Raw genomic sequence first — 22,412 nt, 5'->3', positions numbered from 1 at the left:
GATCCTGAGCAAACTGAGAACGCGTTAAGCGTGTCCGCTAAGCGCACAGAACGAAATTTCAAACCCGCGCAGCGCAGTGTATGTGTGAGAAATTGTAGGCCGGCAGCATAATTTCACCCGAATTCACAGGCTTTTGATTCACCACTACTAACGTTGTGAAGTACCCAATGTTTAGAAGTATTTCCCCCTCATTGACGTAATGGTGTTTTGAGGTCAAAGGTCACATAGCGTCCAATAACACCAAAAGTTATTGTACTCCGCGGCAAAGTTATTTGACTCTGCGTCCTCTGATACCGAAATTTACTGTACGAAGAAAACTCCAAAGATTGCAGACGCAGGTGTATAATAATAAAGATAATGTACATTGGGGCCATTCTGGTCAAAATTATGTTTTCCGTTAATTTTAGTGTGTTAGAATTAATTTTATATAGACCAGAAATAATTTTTCAAGCATTTTTAATTTTGTTCCATGCAGTCATCTCAAATAAGTGCTATGTAGTATATTACTAACTTCGCATTCATCGAATTAAGTTTATGCCTTCAAATTAATTTTACGTGATATAATTAATTCTACTAGTATGTCAAATTAATTTTGTGAACCCAATTCCCCTTAGCACCCAAGATTCACTGGTACTTATTTATTTTATGGATTGACAATTTATGATTTCTTTGTCTCATTCCAGGAAGAATAATGAAGACAAATTATTTCTGATTGTTTAACTATAGTAAAATTATGACCATGTAGTGGTGCATTATTTTTGTGTGACCTGGCGTGACCCCATAAACTCTATGACTAGCTAGATCCCTTTCCATGGTTGCAACGGCTTAATTTGAACATGGTGCCTGTATACCTTTAAACACGTTTTAAAAACCCAGCAGGCCAAGACAAGGGGGAATATTACAAGATATCACGTTTAATACTTCCCTACTTGACATAGGGCTCTCACTTGTGCGAACGTCGTAGGAAACACTTATTGCAACAATTTACCCTAAATATAAAGAATCGGCTGTCAATTAAACTGCGCTTGCAACCAACCGGAGGTAAACAGTGAGACTAAACGTGCCCAGAAATACTAGCGCAATAGACTAATCGTTTTGGCGCGTGCCAACTCAAAATTATAGAAAACCGCAAAGACTAGTCGTTTTGGCGTGTGCCGGCTAATCGGCTAACAAAAAACAGGAAACCGCAAAACCGCAAAAGTAATAAAGAAATGTAAATAGCTATGGAATAGTTTCTATAAAAATCTCTACGTATGTATATCAACCTGGGGAATAAGATTTTGACCTGTAGCACGATGCTCAATGGAATAGCCAGTATTATTGTGAAAGGCGTTAGTCATATCAAACTACTGATGTGCTACAAAATAATTAATCTTTCCACCTTTCAGCTTGGTGAAAAACGCATTTATTGATTCGCCAAAGGCCTGTGGATTCGCTTATTTTTGCACAAGTTCTACATGCACATAGGAAAAAGTTCGACTCACCCTCTGGATTGTTGAGCATACAACTGACTGTTTCAGTGAATCTGACATGGTGAGAGTTCTCGAATCAAAAACTGTAGCCGTGCTCGAATACAAATGTATCTACCTCATTGTTATACAAGAGTTAGCATTCCAAAGTCTGTCACCCTGTTTTTTTCAAAGTTTGGAGTAGAGGGCGGCATTTCCATCTGAATAATTGAACGACGTGAAACGCAAACATTTCCATCGCATATGTTCCGGCAGTATGTACAGTAGAAATACTGTTTACGCTGCAGTTACGTAAGCCTATAAGCTTATACTCCACAAATTGGCCACAGGCGGCGTGAAGTTTCTGAAAGGATTTCCTAAACGTCCTACTTGGTACCTTAGACACTCACATGTGATATCCTGAAAAGTATTCTCTGCAGTAATTCCAGTTTCTGTTGACATTCCATCATTTTTAAAGCTAACGACACGATAGCACGAGATCGGAGACGTTCTATTGTCATGCGCACGCACTCTCAATTGCGCATGCTCTGCGAATCGCGTCGCGATCGCGCCTCTGAAGGGCACGCGCGTGTTCCAACAGAGAAGAACGCGAATCGCAGGGTCTCTGCCAGACCACAGGTTATCATTACGTTGCTTGGATAGTCGTTGGAGGCGGGCGGCTGCAGGTCGCCGTTGACTTTGAAAAAAAAGACCCAAGTAAACGGCGACCTGTGGTCGCCCGCCTCCAACGACTATCCAAGCAACGTTACGATAACCTGTGTGCCAGACTACACTGGTTAGATTTATATAATGAACTTTTAATAATACCCCTAATGTATGGAAAATATTCGTTCGGTGGTCGCAGCATAGCAATTTCACTGCAGAGAGAGAGAGAGAGACAGAGAGAGAGAGAGAGAGAGAGAGAGAGAGAGACAGACAGACAGACAGTTAATTTATATTGGAAATCTTTTTCATAGTCGTGACTTTTGATGGAAGAAAACTGCGCTGCACGTACATCAATGGGAAGTCACCCCTATTGACAAAATTAAAATATACAACACCTCTTTATCAGAATTCCCACACAGCCTCAATGAACTATTATTAGATTTCTATATAATACTTATAGCCCCTAAACTTGTAATAATAATAATAATAATAATAATAATAATAACAATTATAATAATGGGTTCTCATATAGCACAGATATCCACAAGTAGGGGCCTACCTTTGCTTGATAGGACCAAGCCACCCTGTGTATGCAATTATAAGATAAAATACGTCAAGTTCCCTAATCGGAAGGAATAGGGACTGGTAGAAATGTGTATATTAGGGGAAAAAAAGACTGGCCGCCAAATTACAAGTACCCGTGCAAGGGTGAACTTCGCTCTGCGTGGCAGGGCTTTGTGTTTTCGCATCCGGTTGCAACACATAGCTCTAGTCGAATTTAGGCCGTTGTTCATTTAAGGTAGTGAGTACCTCGAAATTGAAAGACTTAAACTTTTGCCCAAACCTTTCGTGAGAGACCTTAAAGAAGCATAGTCCAATAAAAATCAGGGCTCACTTTACAAAATTTTGTACTGGCGAACAAAATTATCAATATTTACCCACACTTGAGATTCAAAAGGCCACCATCGCTGTTTTGCCTGTATCGGGAAATATGAAACTTTCGATTACACAAAAATTCAAGAAGGAATCGAAATTTCTGGGGGTAGATGACGGTGAACTTGAAGGTTTTGCTCTGCCTATAGGGGACCTGAAAATATTTTTGGTTCAAGCATATTGATGTCATCCAATGGTTCTAATGTTAGTTATATTTAAACAAAATCTAGAACCATTTTGCCGCACTTCATGACTTTTATCTCGAAAAAATCTAAAACTGTATGACTGCAATTAAATTTTCGCAAAAACGACAAGTTTGTCTTGTAACAGGACAGATGATGCAACTATTGACAATATTTTGAATATTTCTATGCAATGTATCAAATGCAGTTTCTTGGTGTCTCTCTACAGCATGCTGAAACAGACATAATTCAGTTTGTCAACAATGCCTGTAGATATAAATATTGGTGATAATTGAATTAGAGTCAAGACTGAAAATCATTTGTCAATGATACAAATTCATGGTGCATGTATACAGGCTGTGTTGGCAAACTGAATACTGGACAGCTCAGCATGTTGTACGTAGGGAATAGAACAAAAACGCAGTTAAACTGAACAAAAGTATTGTCAAAACTATCAAAGTTAATACAGCTACTGCACTGCTACTGCTTACGGAGAGTGTCACTGTCACTGCAAACCGGCCGTGACAGTGATAACTCTGACTCTGATGTAGTTGAACAAGAGTTTGTGTGAGCACTGTACACAAGATCAGGCCAGAAAGCAGCACATGGAAGACCAGGAGACTGAACAGTTACCAGGGTTTTTGAATTCTGGCATATGAGAATAATCAAACATTAGAGAAAAAAGAAATGGGGTCACCATGCTTGATTTTCTACAAATGAACAATCAAAGGTCACTGTTTTTCATGAAAATCACTTTAAAATCAATATATAAAACCATAAATTTCAAGTTCATGCAGTGAAATTTTCATATCTCACCGTACAAAAACAAAGAAGTAAAACTTTGAACAGTAAAGACTCTAATTTAAATGAAAAAATGTGTGACTAAATGGAATTATTTATTTTTTACCAAATTTGCAATTATTTCCTGTACAAAACAAGCTATACCTGTGCTGTTATATATGTGTGATAATTGATATATACGTACTTGATTAGAATAAAGTGGTTGCAAGTGTGAACAAGAAATTTGACTTTTAGGAAAACTATGAATAGAATATTTTTTCAATACAAAACTAGCAATGTCTGTGCATTTATAGACATTGGATAATTGACATAAATGTACTTGATTAGAAAGTGGTGGTTATAACTGCATATGTGTACAAAAAATTTGATTTTGGAATTTCACATATACAAATTTCACTATACATGCACATAGGAGTCTATGAGAAAACTATAAATAATTTCTTTTTTACAATACAAAACTGAATCTGTGCTTTAATTAGTGTTTGACAATTGATACAAATGTACTTGATCAGTATACGGTGTTTGAAAGTGCAGACATGAACAACAAATATGATATTGGATTCCATCCAAGAATATCAATTCACCTCTCATGATAGTGTAGGGGCAAACTTTTAAACATTTTCGCCAACAAAACTTGCTATATCTCTGCAATTATAGGCCCATGTTGTTCAACACTAACTTTTAGGCTGTTATAGTGCTCTCTGTACAATTACTTGCCAAACTATAAAGGAAGGTAAACATTGCAACTATTGTTCCTTTTGATTTTTTAATAGTCACTTGCACAGCAAATATTGATAGACGTATTTACATAAAAAAAACTTGCATAAAAGTAATTATTTGTAAAGAACACGATCGGAACTAATTTGGGATAATTTGGTTTTCTGCGCTTTAGAGTTTTCACCTGTACCACGCGGTGACATTTTGATAGCTATGAAAACTTTCCGTATATTCGTAGCGTTGGTTGTGCGATCAACCTGCACATCTCTACTGCTTTTTAGTCACACAGTCGTGTATGATAAAATTCATAAATTCATTAACACTTTTAAGTCTGAGGCGACGTGCAGTTTTAAAAATGAGATCATGTTGGACGAAAAAAAACAAAGGACGACGTCGTGTTGAATCAGAAGATTGGGAAATGAAGCATCAAAAGAGCCCCTTGTTCAATGTCCAGCACTTTCACCATTTCAGTTCATCTGCCATGGTATCACCGTCCAGCCATTGGAGTCAACGAAACTTCACGGACTTTCGTTGAGCAAAGCTATCTCCCACGATTCATTGGATGTATCTAAAATTCAGCTAAGGTGTCGTAATAATCTCGGCGTATTGTACATACCTCTTAAGGACCATCGCCAGAACATTGCTGGAAACAAGACGGCTGAATTAACTATAATGGTCAATGGTGACGTGGAAGTAATTAATGAAGTTCTTTCAACAATAAGACAATAAAATATGAAAGTACAGTTTACAGTATTGAATCTCGTGATATCGTCGACGTCAAAGGTCTTTTCATGTATCCATTCATGTGCATATCAAAAGAGAAGAGAGGCCTTCTTTGTATGACCGAGGTGAGTCTGGAAACATAAATGCCATGACACAGTGTTTAGTAACTCTCGCCGTAGACTGAACCTGGGCATCGGTGTCACTGACTTGTATGCTTTGCATATATCATGAACTAAATATGGATTTCCAGAGAGTTGTTTACGTAAGTAGAGATTACAATGTGAAAAATATGACTTTATTATTCGTAATCATAATTTATTAATAATCATATTTATCACAACAATGGGGTTTCCAGACACAATCATAATTTATTAATAATCATAATTATCACAACAATGGGTTTCCAGACGGTATTTACGTAAAGTAGACGACATTGTTTGTAAAAAAGTTTTAAGGATCCAGAACAAGAAATGGGAGATTTTTTGGTCGATTTTTCAAAAATCTCTGAAAAGCTTCTATAAATATGGTCCTATCCATAAGCTTTGTCAAAATTACGAAATTGTCACACAGTTTTCCGTAAACATTCTGTATCATTCATATTAATAATTTCTTAATATTCGTAATCATTTTTGATGATAATAATAGAAAAATCATTCAAATAATGCCTTATCGACCTGTGGATCGACTGGACTTATCGGCAGCCCGACATCCCGGTACGCGCTTCAGAGATAGTGCGCTATTCGCGACATCCACTCCCTCCATAACTTTGAAATACTGAAAAAAATGCCAAAAGTTAAAGTAATTGTTCTTTTAAAATAGGGTGACTTAATTCCTAATTGCTGTTTTGAAAAATGCATGGGCGAGCTACTGTCTGTTTCTGTTGTCTTTTACATGAGTATAGGTAGAGGATTTAGATTATCCGGCACCTCTCGTTATGTAATAGGGAAATAGGCGAGCGGCAGACTCACCTATTTTTCACACTTAATGTACCCACCTTACATACGGCCACATCATACGTCATTTGAAAGCTTATTATCTGTACTTCAAGAATATTGACGATGTGGAGCTGCCAAGTAGGGCCATACCACCCTAATTTGCATAATTCACACGGGTATTCAATTTGCATAAATGCGATATAAAATTAGAAATTTCATTGTTAACTACTCTAAACATACTTTTAAACTATCGAGTGATATATCAAACAAAAGGTATTTACCTGAGGAATACAACATGGTTGTTCAAAGATATATTTGAATTGATTTCACTGAAATATTTCCATATTTATTGTGAAATAATTATTTTCCCCTTTTGAATAACAATATTTTAAAAATTTTAACACATGCAGCCACATCAAACAGCCACATCATACGTCATTTGGAAGCTTATTATCTCTACTTTATGAAAATGGACAATGTTGACCTGTTTAAAGGGCCATAGCCCCTAATTTACATAATTAACACGGGGGCCAATTTGCATAAATGCGATGTAAAATTATAAATTTACTGTTAACTTCTCTAAACATACTTTTAAACTATCGAGTGATATATCAAATTGAAGGTATTTGCATGTAAAATACAATTTTGATATTCAAAGACATATTTACATTGATTCCATTAAAGTATTTTCATATTTATATTGAAAAAATATTTCCATTTTTGAATAACAATACTTTAAAAAAATTAATGCATACAGCCACGTCATACAGCCACATCATACGTCATTTAAAAGCTTATTATCTGCACTTCAAGAAAATTGACAATGTTGAGCTGTCAAGTTCGGTCATAGCACCTAATTTGCATAATTCACATGGGTACGCAAACTACAGGATTTGATATAAAATTAGGAATTTATTAACTACTCTATGCATAATTTAAACTATCAAGTGATATATCAAATGAAAGGTATTTGCATGTACAATACAAAATAGATACCCAAAGAGATATTAAAAATGATTTTGTTGAATTCTTTTCATAATTATATCGAAATATATATTTTCCCCTTTTGAATAACGATATTTAAATACTTTTTACACATACAACTACATCATACAGCCACATTATACGTCAGTTGAAAGCCTATTGCCTCTGCTTCATGAAAATTGACGATATGCAGCTGCAAAATACAGCCGTAATTCTTTAATTTGCATAATGCACATGGGTACCTAATTTGCATGAGTCCTCTATAAAAATATAAAAATCCATTGTTATGTAGTCTTCACTTACTTTTCAACTATCGAGTGATATATCAAATGAAAGGTATTAGCATGTAGAATAGAAATATGAATTCAAAACACGTATCTTAAATATTCTTATTGAATATTTTTATTCAAATCGCGATATCTTGACTTATTTTTAATATGCATAAAATTGTGTAGTAAATACGAATAATGCCCGCACTATGCAAAATAAGAATAAAATATATACAAAATAACAATATTTTAGCTACACAGAGAACAAATATCGCTCCGACTGAGATTCAGAGACAATGTATGACTTTCATTGGAATCCAGCACGAGCTTAATAAATTCATATCAAACATAAAAATTGCATCCTACTCTGAAATGTTGAAAGCTCTTCTCAAAAAATCACATCTTTAGACCTCATTAACAGTGAAGGTCATCGATGCATCAAGTTAATATTCTCGACTTAAGAACACACACGTACAACCAACAGATACCAGATTCCAGTTTATGCAATCAAACGGCAATATTCAAGGATTTGTGAAAGGCGAAACATTACAATACATTAGAACGATAATGCCACAACAATACTATACAAAATGCAAGATTTTTTTGAGATGAAAGTAATCAAGTATAAATAAAGAGTAAAAGTAATTCTAGATCTTTTTGATTATTACGAACTTTAGAATGACATTTAATTGTTATTCGATTTTCATGGAATTGCCTTCGAAACCTTGGAATCGCAAAAAGTAAAGGGAACCAAAACATTTTTCAGGTCCTCTATAGGCAGATCACAAACTTTCAAGTTTCCCCTACTATCCCTCAAATTTCGATTCCACCCCGAATTCCTCCGCCCCTCACCCCCATTATTGTGACGTAGCCTAATCACATACATATGAAACAGAATATAAGCGTTACACCAATGCCAAACAAAACCTACAACAGCTCGATCTCCGATTCACTTGAGCATCCAAAACACAATCAGACCGAAATGGTAGATATTCTATAGCTCCTTACTTGAACAAACTTAACTTCAGTGAAACAACGTGGTCAAATAGTGCACACGTTTCACCAACCGAAAATGAATTTTAAGTGACTGACGAAGACAACTCTATTCTCGAAAGGTAGCATCAAAGGATTGCAGTGTTACAGTAGTCTTTCCACTCCAGTGCGGGTTCAGGGCAGGATACGTAGATTAGGGGTACGTCTCGCTGCAAATCAACACTTTACACAAAACCGCCAAACATAACATACACAAAATTCAAACAAGAATAAGATATGAACGATGTGTGGAGTTTGCTTTCTCTTATTACACTGTCACCAGTTGTGTCTGCTGTCAAATTAATCTTCCATGCACAAGGCAGCTATAACTGTGGCAACCCTTTCACTCATGACAAAACTGTTTATAAGAGGATGATGAATTTGTAGAATTACTAGATGAACTGGAAATGCATGACACTGTATCGGCATGAATGACTTGGATCATGAATTATGCCATAACATAACTTTGACTACAGCTTACTCTCACATATTGTTTCGGCTACAGAGTTACTTTTCAACAACTACACTAGTGTCGTTGGGGATCTTTCTTTATGTTTGAACTTAATAGTAATTAGTGATATTTTCCCAACACATCTTTAGGAAAAAATGTCGGCGTTCAAATCATTAACCGTATATGTTAAAAATATAGTCAGAAGTAGTTAAACAGTTTAAATTCACTCGGATGGAAATAAGTACAGCAATGGTGTAAAGTAACGTCATGCAAGTGCAAGCAATAGATCATGATGGGTTCTCTATGATTGTGTCATATGAATGATGAAGATATGACATCAGGAGGATTAGTTTATAACAATTAATATACAGCAAAGAAAAAACATCATCAAAATCTCCTAGGTGTTCATAAGTTATTTACCAAGGCGACTGTTTCGGGGATTTGAAAACAATACAGTCAACTGCCTTGGTTCCCCAAGCAGTACTGATCAGGTGCCACCTGGTATATATATATATATATATATATATATATATATATATATATATATATATATATATATATATATATATATATATATATATATATATATATATATATATATATATATATATATATATATTAGTGCTGTTGCCTTGGTTACAACATTACAAGAACATGTTGGCATACTTGAGTAACATTAAAAGTTTTTTATATTCTGTGAATGGGTACACTCTCTGACCTATAAAAACTATACATTGGTATCGGATAATAATGCAGACAATAAGAGCTATTCATATGTTTTGAAACATACATTAAACCAACAAAATATTCATTTCCAGGCCTCATTTCAGTTGTTTGTTCTCCGTGTTCTATGCACTCTTCGCACATCAAAATGCATGTGGTTGCATTGATACTGCTGTTAAAATTTTTAAAATACCGTTGTTCAAAAGGGGAAAATAACTTTTTTCACTACAACTGTAAAATATTTCCCTAAAACCATGTCAATTTTGTTTTTTACTTGCAAATACTTTTCATTTGAAATATCACTCGATAGTTTAGAAGCATATTTTGAATAGTCAATGAATTTTCTAATTTTATATTACAATTATGCAAATTGCTTACCGATGTAAATTATGCAAATTTAGGGATACGGCCTTACTTGATAGTTCAACTTTGTCAGTTTTCTTGAATAAGAGATAATAAGCTTTAAAATGACATATGATGTGGCTGTATGATGTGGCTGTATGTGATGAAATATTTATATTATTGTTATTCAAAAGGGGTAAGTATTATTTTCAATATAAATATGAAAATATTGCTGTGAAACCAATTTAAATATCTCTTTCGATATCTATTTCATATTCTACATGCAAACACCTTCCATTTGATATATCACTCGATAGTTTAAAAGTATATTTAGTGTAGTGAACAATGAATATGTAATTTATATTGCATGGATGCAAATTGGATACCCTTGTAAATTATGCAAATTAGGGGCTATGGCCGTACTTGACAATTCAACATTGTCCATTTTCATAAAGAAAAGATAATATGCTTTCAAATGATGTATGATGTAGCTGTATGTTGTGGCTGTATGTGTTAAAATGTTTAAAATTTTGATATTCAAGAGAGGAAAATATAATTTTCGATATAAATATTAAAATATTTCAGTGAAATCAATTTAAACATGTCTTTGGATACCAAAGTTGTATTCTACATGCAAGTACCTTGCATTTGACATATCACTCGATAGTTTGAAAGTATGTTTACAGTAGTTAACAGTGAATTTTCTAATTTTATATCGTACTTATGCAAATTGGGTACCCGTGTGAATTATGCAAATTTGGGGGTTATGGCCCGATGTGGTAGCTCCAAATTATCAATTTTCTTAAAGTAGAGATAATAAGCTTTCAAATGATGTATGATGTGGCTGTGTGCTGTGGCTGTATGTGTTAAAATTTTTAAAATATTGTTATTCAAAAGGGGAAAATATTGTTTTCCATATAAACATGAAAATATTTCAGTGAAATCAACTTTAATATCTTTTTGAATATCCATTTTGTATTCTACATGGAAAGGCCTTTCATTTGATATATCACTCGATAGTTTAAACGTATCGTTAGAGAAGTTATCAATAAATGTCAAATATTATATCACATTTATGCAAATTGGGTACCCTTGTTTATTATGCAAATTAGGGTGGTATGGCCCTACTTGGCAGCTCCACATCGTCAATTTTCTTAAAGTAGAGATAATAAGCTTTAAAATGACGTATGATGTGGCCGTATGTAAGGTGGGTACATTAAACTCCTAAAATAAGGCCCTTTTTGTGGATTCGCCGCTCGCCTAAAAGGAGTGCACTGATAATGTGTGAGTAGGGGTTGATACGGGGGGGATGTCCCGGTTGCTTCTGCAGATTTTTTTTCATTGTTAGACAAAATGGTACCTTTTGTGTATTCTGAGACGGACGACGGTACAGTTTCAAATTCTCCTAACCATCTCAATAGTTCTCGATGTCGTCCCGGCATACCCTCAAACTTTTTTTCAAATGTCCCAAGGTCAATTCTCCCGCCCTTTCATAGGCTTTCATCAGCTCTCAAACGAACTAGTTTTAGTTGATTTTATTTCTCAATCATGACGCATTGTAGAGTAGTGTCGTCACTGACCGATAGCATTACGATTAGTATTATCGTATAAAATCATATGCAAAGTTCACTACTTACAGTGAATTGCTTTGAAGGATTAGCATTAGACGAACTAGACAGATTGTCTAAATCGAGGTATTGCCAACACTCTCAGGTGCAATTAAAAGCTAAGCGGTAATATAAGGCGATAATGAAGGAATCAACTCTGTAAAAGTTGAAACATTGTCTAGCAGGTCAGACGTAGTCAAAACAACACCACCCGATCCACACACATCACGTTTGCTTAGAACGCAGTCACTTGTTGTTGCTTAGTTCAACAAAATATAATACTTTGACGAATTGCAATCACATTAAAGCATTGCAATTTTTAACCGGCACACAAAAGTTCAAAAATTTGTAAATGCGAGAGGCATTATAAATCTGACAGCATACGTCCTGGCGGGCTGTGCAGTATGGGGTGAGATTAGTGCCAAAACAATTGTGTTATTATTATTTTATTATGTTTACATTACTTCGTTTTCTCAATGTTTGCATTTTAAGTTTATTATGTTTGCATTTTATTTCATTCTTACATTTTGTTTGCATTTTTATTTCATTCTCTCATTTTGTTTGCATTTTTATTTAATCATGTCAGCATTTTCACGTCGTTCTTTCATTTTGTTTACATTTTTATTTCATTATGCCTAAAAATGAAATGTAAATATATCATAATAAAAATGCAAACAAAATAGGAAAAACGACATAAAGATGAAAACATAATATAACAATAATGAAAACAAAATGAAAGAATGAAATAAAACTGTAAACATAATCTAATAAAAATAAAAACAAAATAAAAGAATGAAATAAAAATGCTAACATAATATAATAATAAATGCAAACAAAATGAAAGAACGAAATAAAAATTGAAACATAATATAATAAAAATTCAAACAAAATGAAAGAATGAAATAAAGTATAAACATGATATAATAAAAATGAAAATAAAATGAAAGAATGAAATAAAAATGTAAACATAATAAATAAAAATGAAAATAAAATGAAAGAATGATATAAAAATGTAAACATAATAAAACAAAATTGTAAAGATAACCAAATAAGAATGCAAACACAATGAGAAAACGAAATAAAGATGTTAACATAATAACATAAAAATGCAAAGAAAATGACAAAAAGAAATAATGTAAACATAATAAAATAATGATAACACAATTGTTTTGGCACTAATCTGACCACAGGGAATTGAGTAATCTTGTTGTTGTTGTTGTTGTTGATGGTGATGATGATGATGATGATGACGATAATAAAAATTATTAAAAAACAATGTGTCATTCCTTGCTGTTGTTTGTCGATGTTGTAGATAACTGTAAAAGAAAACTGTAATCGTGACAAAAAAACGACGTACGTCGCCCAACGTCACAGGACGGGAGTGACGTTGGGCGACCTACGTCGTTTTTTTGTCACGATTACAGTTTTCTTTTACAATTATCTACAACATCGACAAACAACAGCAATGAATGACACATTGTTTTTTTAATATTTTTTATTATCGTCATCATCATCATCATCATCATCACCATCATCAACAACAACAACACAACAACAACAACAACAACAACAACAACAACAAGATTACTCAATTCCCTGTGATCTCACCCCAGAGTGCAGTGCATAGCCCTGGTATGTGTGGTGTGGTGTTGTTTTGACTACTGTCTGACCTCCCGCTAGACAATGTTTCAACTTTTGAAGAGTTGATTTTTTTATGATCAACTCACGTTACCGCTTAAAGGGACAAAGTCGCCCATTTTTTTCACGAATTTTGTTTTATACGAGATACTACTTATGTTGTTTGACATGTTGAAAGATACTGAATGAATGGATGACCATGCATATATTCGATCCGGATTTTAGACAAATTAAATGAAACCATGGCGAAAATGAATTAATGGTCATGACCATTAATTCATTTCCGCGATGGTTTCATGTACCATGTATAAAACCGAGGTTGAATATATGCATGGTCACCCATTCATTCAGTATCTTTCAAGATATCAAACAATATTAGTAGTATCTCGTATCAAACAAAATTCATAAAAAAGTGGGCGACTTTGTCCCTTTAATAAAGTCAAATTAAGTCAAAAAACGAATTCGTCGATTTCAGAAAAAGTGAAATTTCACTCGACCGTCATTAGCCAAGAACCTGTCCATTGCTTTTGAATAGGTGGCTTATAACAGCTATTAGCGGCAATAAACAGCTTGAATATCTCAATAGCCAGCCCATTCCGACCTTGGAAGTTGTTAGCTGATAGCTAGATAGATATCAACAGAAGATATATCTATATTTGAAAAATGTTTTGGATTTCTTAATAAAATATATGTTGTTGAGAATAACGTGTGCAATAATACTTGTTTTATTGTTATTTAAATGGGGCGGATCGAGGCTGTGTTTGATATCGTGGGAACGAGGCTGCCCTGGAGTATCCATTGTTAGCCTTGACCCTCAAGCGTTCAGCCTGTCAAGGTCCTACCTCCATGTATTAAAGTAGTTGACCTTGACCTCCCAACACTGTGTGTCTGTCTCTTATTATTATTATTATTATCACTTTGTTATTGTTGTTGTTTAGTGCTAGAGTAGCCAACAGTTAATAAGCTAAGCTTGGACGAATTTTTAGGCCAACCAGCGAAAAAGCGAGAGAAGAGTCAATAGCAAAGTGCAAGGTCACTTGGCTATTGACATCAAGGTAAGTGTCAATAGCTTGTGTGGTTATTGATACCCGGGTGTCAATAGACTAGGCCTAAAATTAATTCTTAAACATACCCATAATTTTCACGGTGCGTACGGTATTTGGAATCTGAAAGCAGCAGATTATGTCATTTTCATTACTGCTGTATGTCTTATCATGATTAGTCCCATCAAGTTCAACCCAACGGCACATCAACAATTTATAATAGAACTTGATCAAACGAGACACACTGAATAATCGTTGTCCAATCACTGGGGACCAGCATAGAACGGCCCGCAGTCACTTATGGGCCGACCGGACCAAAGGCGTTTGTAGGCTGGGTAGTCTCCTCGATCGATCTGCTCGATCTGTCGATGGCGTACTCGTTGCTCAGCCCTCTACGGCTGCTAAAATACACAAGGTCGGATTTGCATGACAACATTGAGATTCAGTTGACATTGTCAGGCGACCTTTCTTTTTTGTCGATTTGCAACCATCTGCCGCTCAAGAGGTCACGTGAGCACCAAGTCTGTACACTCCTGGACAACACAGCTGCACGACCTTCACCTCAAGAGTTTTGACCCACCGACACGGTAACACTTTGATAGCAACGACAATTTTCCGTAAATTGGTAGCGTCGGTTGTGCTACCAACCTGCATCTGTGTAATGCTTTTTAATCAAACCTTCATGCATAACACAATTGAAAAGAGAAGTCTGTTGACTTCAGTAATACTAATAGGTGTTGTTCTAGCATCAGGTTTGTTGGAAACCAAAGCATATGAGAAAAACCACGCTGGACAAGTCATCAACGCGAATAGGGAAGCGAGCAAGTACGGGGCGATTTGCAGTTGTAAAAGTGAGTTTCTATTGAACAAAAGAAGCAAGGAACGGCGTCGTGTTGAATTAGAAGACTGGGAAAGACTGTATGAGGCATCAAAAGAGCCCCTTGTTCAATGTCCAGCGTTTTCACCATTTCAGTTCATCGGATATGGTATCACCGTCCAGCCATTGGAGTCAACGAATCTTCACGGATTTTCGTTCAGCAGGGCTATCTCCAACGACTCGTTGAATTTGTCTAAAATTCAGCTAAGGTGTCGTAATAGTCTCGGCGTGTTGTACATACCTCACGAGGACCATCGTCAGAACATTACTGGAAACAAGACGGCTGAATTAACTATAATGGTCAACTGTGACGTGGAAACAATTAATGAAGTTCTTTCGACAATAAGATACGAAAGTACAGTTTACAGTATTGAATCCCGAGATATCATCGACGTCATCTGGAGATCTTTTCATGTGTCCATCCATGTACATATCAAAAGACAAGAGAGGCCATTTTTGTATGACCCGGGTGAGTCTGGAAACATAACTGCCAAGGTAACAGTTATCACTAAGACATTTGAGCGTTACCCAGCCGTCAAGAGGTTGATATCAAGTGTCCATAAGTTTTACCCAGGCATTACAATTCTTATCGCTGACGATTCTGAATTTCCGGAGAAAATCGAAGCCGCGAATGTGAAACAGTACATCATGCCATTTGCTGAAGGTTGGTTTGCAGGCAGAAACCTGTTAGTGAGTCAAGTCAGGACAAAATACTTTCTGTGGGTTGACGATGATTTTGTGTTTACCAGTGGAACTCGGCTTGAAAGGTTTATTGAGAAATTTGAGCATCCTAATGTGACAGTTGATCACGTTGGCGGAACATTTGGAGACGAATTCGGGAAAGCGAGTAGCAAATCTAATTGCTGGGGTTGTCGAGTTTTCGATTTCCAATATGGCGACGAGGAAGGAGATTGTCTTGCTATTGGGGAAGAAAGAAAATATCACAAAGTTGCAGAGTTTCCACAGTGTTTCTGGGCAGACGCTACCGATAACTTTTTCATGGCAAGAACTAGCTCCGTGAGGAAGTCGATCGGTTTTGACCCATTCTTCGAAAGAGTTGGACATTCCGAATACTTTATCGATTCGTTGGGTAAACTGCGGATTATGGGGTGTACTGATGTGAATATCATGCACAAGAGCGATCGATCAAATGCAAAGTATAACACGATTGGGAGAAGCAACAACAATGCTGACAACAAAAAGCACGTTTCGTTCAAAAATAATTTGAAATGCATTTCTTAGGTTCTCTTTGAAATACTATGGATTTGTCTAAATGTTTTCGTTTGCTTAGTTTGGCATTGTTGTTACATATTTAAGCTCGTAGACAGTCTTTGAGTAACAAAATGAGACACCACAAAACAAGCTTAACGTTTTGTTTAACGATTTGTAATATTTTTGCAGAGACTTTTCTTGCACAACTAGTGTGCATAAAGAGGAAAATTAATGACAATGCAAAGAAGAAAAAACTAGCTTCGTTTAAAAATGATTTTCTTCAAATTCTGTGTACTTGTTTTCGTCGTTTTGATGTACAGCTAAGGTCACTATGATAACGATTGACTTAAAGTGACCTTGTGGGCGTATTAAAATGAAGCTCAAGTTTATATATATGGCTATATATTTTAACAGAGAATTTTCCTGTGCAAAAAAAAATGTGATCCTTTGATGTATGGGTTTGGAAATACGCATTGGCTTACTGATTAGGCTTGTAATGAGATATTGTACGTGTTATAATAATTGTTTTGAAAGCGCTACTCTTTGCAACCCTTGTTCCATCACAAACCTGACTGTAGTCTCATGGAGGGCGTTGTACAGGTTTGTTTTCAATGAGATGCAGCACTTAGGCTTGGGTGATAATCATTACCTTGATATTGATTCATACTATCGTGTAATGGACGTATTATAATTGAATCACGCAAGCTGGCACAAGTATAAGCTTACTACAAACAATGGTTTTGGTTTGGTTATTTTAAACTGGGTCAGCTTCTCTGTTACTGTGCTCTATGTGCAAGTAAATTATAATTCGAAATACCTACACAGGTAAGATCCCACAGTGGAAGAATGGAGACTGGTAGAAATATGCATATTAGGGGAAAATACTGGTCTCTAATTCATATGTATGTGTTAGTGAAGGAGAGGGTTGACCTCAGCTCTGTTTAGCAGAGCCTATTGTTTGCATATCCGGTAACAACACACAGCCCTGTCAGGCAGATCTACAGTAAGCTATTTTCAGATCTTAGTTATTCCTGAAGCGTAGCGAAGTCTCATGTAAAGAGTAATCGAATTTAGGTCATCGTTTGTTGTCAAGTGACAGACCAAAAAGGTATTGGAAAAGGTCAAGAGCCTGAACAGCTGTTCCCAATTCGGGCGTATTATTTATTGCCGTATTTATAGGAACCCATGTGCGAGAAAACGTAATGTTCCGTCTGCACCTGCTTATGGTGTGTACGTGTCTCAACTTCTCAGATATTGTAGGGCTTGTGATTTCTACACTGATTTTCAAGTGCGACACAGCTCATCAAAACTAGTGAGACGGGATACACATCCAAAAGACTCGTGAGGACTTTCAAAGAGTTCTACGGTCGATGTGACGACATTGTGGCCAAATATGACACCTCGGTCACACAAATGATTAGCGACAGCATTCCCGACTTTGACTTAACTCAGTGATTCATATACTGTATTATACATATCATACAATATTTATAGAATTTCGGGACCAATCCTGACGGGTGTAGCATCCTAGCAGTGGACACTTACCCATTCCGGACGCCTGGTACCACCACTGACTATCAGTGGTTCAGGATTGTCCTACTTAAATTTGTAAATCACAAATATCCCTTGGACCTGGTAGTATATTACTTTGAAAGAAAATTATTATTGGACCAGTTCAATGTCATATAGTCATACTAAAAACCTTGCATTTTCAACAAATAGTTGAAAAAAATTGAAAATTCTTTCTCTCAATGATAGAGGATTAGGTGATAATAGGAAGTCACTATATTTTTTCTCATGTCTCATGGATCTTCTGCCAGTAGAGGAGGAGTTACTATTTTTAGAAGTATAGGTTTTGTCATTCACAGAGTTTACCGTGATACAGAAGGAAGAATTGCTATTGTCGTAGCTGACCTTGAAAATAAGCCGGTTTTTATTGTGAATACATACGCACACATTTTGAAATTTCTAATGCGATTTTTCTGGGAAAAGTTACAAAAGTGCTGAATGTTTTTCATATTAACCCAGACAGTGGCATTATTTGGTGTGGTGATCACAGTTTTAGTCCCAATCTAGTGATGGGCAGGTAGAAATCCATCCTTATGGAAGAAACCTGCTAGTGGTTTTCAGACTGTTATTTCTGACTTTGATTTAGTTGATATCTGGCGTGCAAGAAACCCAACAGATAAATGCTTTACATGGAGGCGTTTACATGAAGTCCATCTCCAGCTCCTTGTCACAGTCGTTTGGACTGTTTTTGATTTGCAATTTCTTCCAGACCTCTTGTCGTGAATATGACGTCTTCCCACATATTTCGTCTTATCACAGTGCAATTATTCTGTCAGTTAGAGACACACTTACAAGACTAGGCGGTTCATTGAGGTGTTAATAATGGTTTGATCAACGACACAGATCATGTTCGTTTAATTCATGGGAGTGTTCAGTAATGGGAGACACAATTTGGCAATCCTTTAAATGAGTAAAGCCCCTGGAAATATATAAAGTTAAAAATTATGACTTCGACTACTGAGTTTTCAAATTTGAAAAGCAAGAAATAGTCAGAAATTGGTAGTAACCTAGTTTGGAATCTTGGCATTCGTGACATCGAGCTCAATAATAGGGACACCAAGGATAATAAAACGAAAATTGAAGATACTATTACAAGTATAAGTTAAAGCTAGAGTATGACTATTTTATAGAAAGTACCATGTTGTACGTTCTAGGACAGACTGGTACGGGTTTAGTGAAAAAACAACACAATGTACCTCTTGAGTCTTAAAAAAATAGTCCCAAAGAAATCACTGCTTACCAAGCTGTGTGACTCCTCAAGTAATATTTTGACACCTCCTATTGATATCCGGAATCATATTCGGTATTTATGGTTTGAGATCTGTGCCTCTCAAATTCAAGAATGAAAGAAAAATACTGCAAAAATTTGTTTTGAAGAGCAAGCCTTCCCCTCATTGTGCCATATAGATAGATAGTCTTTTGTGAAGGTCTGTTAACGTTACAGGAAGATCAGATGGGGTTGCAGAGTATAAAAGAAAACAAAAAAACCCCTCCTTGAAACGATGGCCTAACCTTGAATTTTATCAAACTTTCTGGGTTCAAATAGATCAGTATGTAATTGTCTCAATGAGGCATATGAAAAGGAGTGCCTGTCTCGTAGCCAATCTCAGGGTGCTATCACTTTATTGAATAAACAAGTATAAAGAACACGATTGGAACTAATAATTGGATCTTAAACTTTTTTAAATTTCTCAAAAGTGTTAAGTGCACTATTGCTGAATGTTGCAATATTACAAATTACTCATAAAACAAGAGTATAACTTAAAAAGAAAAGCAGATGAGCTGACAGTGGCATGTGAAACCGTCACATTACTTTACTATTCAATTATCCCAAATTAGTTCCAATCGTGTTAAAGCAAAAAGGACATTTGAGACTGGCGCCCAATAATATTACTAAAATACCGACAACAAAATAGCTGCTAGATGTGTTGCAGAAAGATTGGAGAAAATGGTCGCCCCTAAAATTATGTGTCAAATAAACAGCTTTTGTAAAACTAGAAGGTTTGACCAGTGTGTCCGTTTAGTTGATCTAATCATGGATTATAAACAAAGATATTGATACAGAGGGTATACTGATAGCAGTAGATTTTCAACAGACTTTTGATTGCCTAGAGTACGTAAAAAATTATGTTTATACATTTTACAGTAACTCAAGAAGTTGTGTTATGTGTGGATGAGCCTTTTCACAAAATAATTTAACTTTGTAGACGAGTAAGGCAAAGCGATCTATTTCCTCCGATATTATTGATTATTTCTGTAGATTTTTTTAAAACAAAATTGCAATATGACAACATAATAAATGGTGCCTGTGTTAAAGGTCATGAGAACAAACGATCAGCATATGCTGACGACCTTACATGTATCGTGAAAGACAGTTTATCTGTCGAACACCTTTCACTTCGTACAAATTTTCGCTTGTGGGGGCGATGTGCTAATGTTGACAAAACTGAATTTATTTACATGTTTGATCTTCTAAATGTAAGTCAGGGTGATACTCAGAATATTAATTCAAAAATCAGTGTAGCACGTTATAAAATGATAGGTGACATAGGCCAATGAGGTATTTGACTGTTAGATATTTGTGCAATGCAGAAAACCTATGAAATGAATTGGATCAACCAGTATCTAATGTCAAAATTTCTTCCCTATCTTAAACCAATTGGAGAAAATGTAAGTTTCAAACGTAATTTTTCTGTAGAAACATCGCAGATCAAATTTCGCCCTTTTAGTTGTAGATCAACAATTGAACTGGAAGTCAAACACTGACTCAATTTATAAAAAGGTCAATTCACGTATAGCTTTATCAGACGTATAATACGGTATTTACCATTAAGCACTAGACGAACATATTATAATGCAAATGTGCTTCCCAATTTGGACTATTGTTGTAGTGCACGGGGAACCAGTGAAAATATAAACAAGTTACTAAAATTACAGAATCACGCCGTGCGTATCATGATGGGCACTAAGTATAATTATCCGACCAATGGGCTTTTAGATCATTACATATTATGCCTTTACCTGATAGAATTTTATACAAAAATATGTGTTCAGTTTTTAAATCCTTGAAAGGTATAGCCCTATGACAGAAATTATCCCATATGTCATTCAGTGTCATAGCCGTGTGACCAGAGCTAGCTCCCAAAATAAGCTTGATATCCCTAGAGCCAAATTGAATGTTTTTAAAAACACATGGTCAGTACAATGGACTAAGTTGAAAACACAAGTCAAATCTTCTGAGAAACTTGTCTCTTTTAAAAGCAGTTATTTAAAACAATATTGGGCAGAATTTTAATATTTTCTTGTTTTTCCTGTTAAACGTAGCAGTTGTCATATGTGGTTATACTTTTGAAAATTGATTTTGTTGTTTTTTATTTTAAATTTGCTGTAATGTCGAGCGCCCTGGGGGAGATAAACTTTCTCTAGAGTTTACCAGGCTACTCTCATTGAATAGAGCATTTTAATAAAGAGAACAACGAACATTTGCTAGCGAAAAAAGAGATTTCTGAGACGGGAAGTGAAAACAGAGGCCCGAATCAATACATTTGAAATACATAGCAAAAAAACCCCAAAACGTTTCCGGGTAAAGTATGGAGAAAAATAATACTGCAGAATCAGTCTTCCAGCCCTCCTTCTGAATATCAATTATCCATCCTTTACTTCGAAATGCGTCGAGTACAGTTGTCCCATTGAAGTAAATATCAATTTTATTATTTCTGAACTGGACACGCGAGAGTAAATGAACCATACGAGGTCGCAGTGAAGCTAGGATAGTCACGGTCTTTCTGAGATACAGACTCTCGGCCGGTCGTAAATAATTTCAAACATTCAAATCTTTACTCTAGCAATTGCATTTATTAAATAAATGCCAAACCTTTGCGATAATTCACGGTCAGATAATTCTCAGCATTCACATTGTCAGTCCGCCATCGTCAAACATAAATGATAAAACATCTCAGGTGGACGGATCACACCTGTTTAGTTACAATTAAAAAAAGGCAGTCAATTTTATGTTTGGCCAACATAAAGTCAGTCATTTTTTGATTTATTATCAAATTGTGCAGTTTGAGCCGTACTTCCTGTGTTGGTTTGTTGATAATGACTAACTTGACAAAAAACATTCAGGTCACACATTTTTAATTTTTCACAACAGGTCAATTACAGAGAACCGTTCACTTCAGAATCAGACCAGACGACGTTGGAATTCACAGTAACTGTGTTTACTTTGAAGTGTACAACAAATCCCTCGGCAAGAATTGA

The 22,412-nt window shown here is 35.6% G+C and overlaps 1 protein-coding gene across 1 annotated transcript; it reads left to right on the top strand.

Moving 5' to 3' along the window:
* The first annotated feature begins 15,668 nt into the window (after positions 1–15,668).
* On the top strand, positions 15,669–22,412 carry LOC139132233 (beta-1,4 N-acetylgalactosaminyltransferase 1-like). Its single transcript, XM_070698623.1, has 2 exons — positions 15,669–16,461; positions 22,306–22,412. Exons 1-2 carry the CDS (start codon positions 15,669–15,671, stop codon positions 22,410–22,412), a joined length of 900 nt encoding a protein of 299 aa, XP_070554724.1.

Source organism: Ptychodera flava, chromosome 4, assembly GCF_041260155.1.
Source record: "Ptychodera flava strain L36383 chromosome 4, AS_Pfla_20210202, whole genome shotgun sequence".
Classification (NCBI taxonomy): Eukaryota; Metazoa; Hemichordata; class Enteropneusta; family Ptychoderidae; genus Ptychodera; species Ptychodera flava.
This window is presented reverse-complemented; position numbering and strand designations above follow the sequence as displayed.

What these genes read in the sequence shown, in the direction of transcription:
- LOC139132233 (XM_070698623.1), top strand. Translation starts at nt 15,669, where the DNA reads ATGGTCAACTGTGACGTGGAAACAATTAATGAAGTTCTTTCGACAATA. An exon ending in ATACTTTATCGATTCGTTGG is followed by an intron (nt 16,462 to 22,305) that starts GTAAACTGCGGA and finishes TTTTCACAACAG; the next exon opens with GTCAATTACAGAGAACCGTT.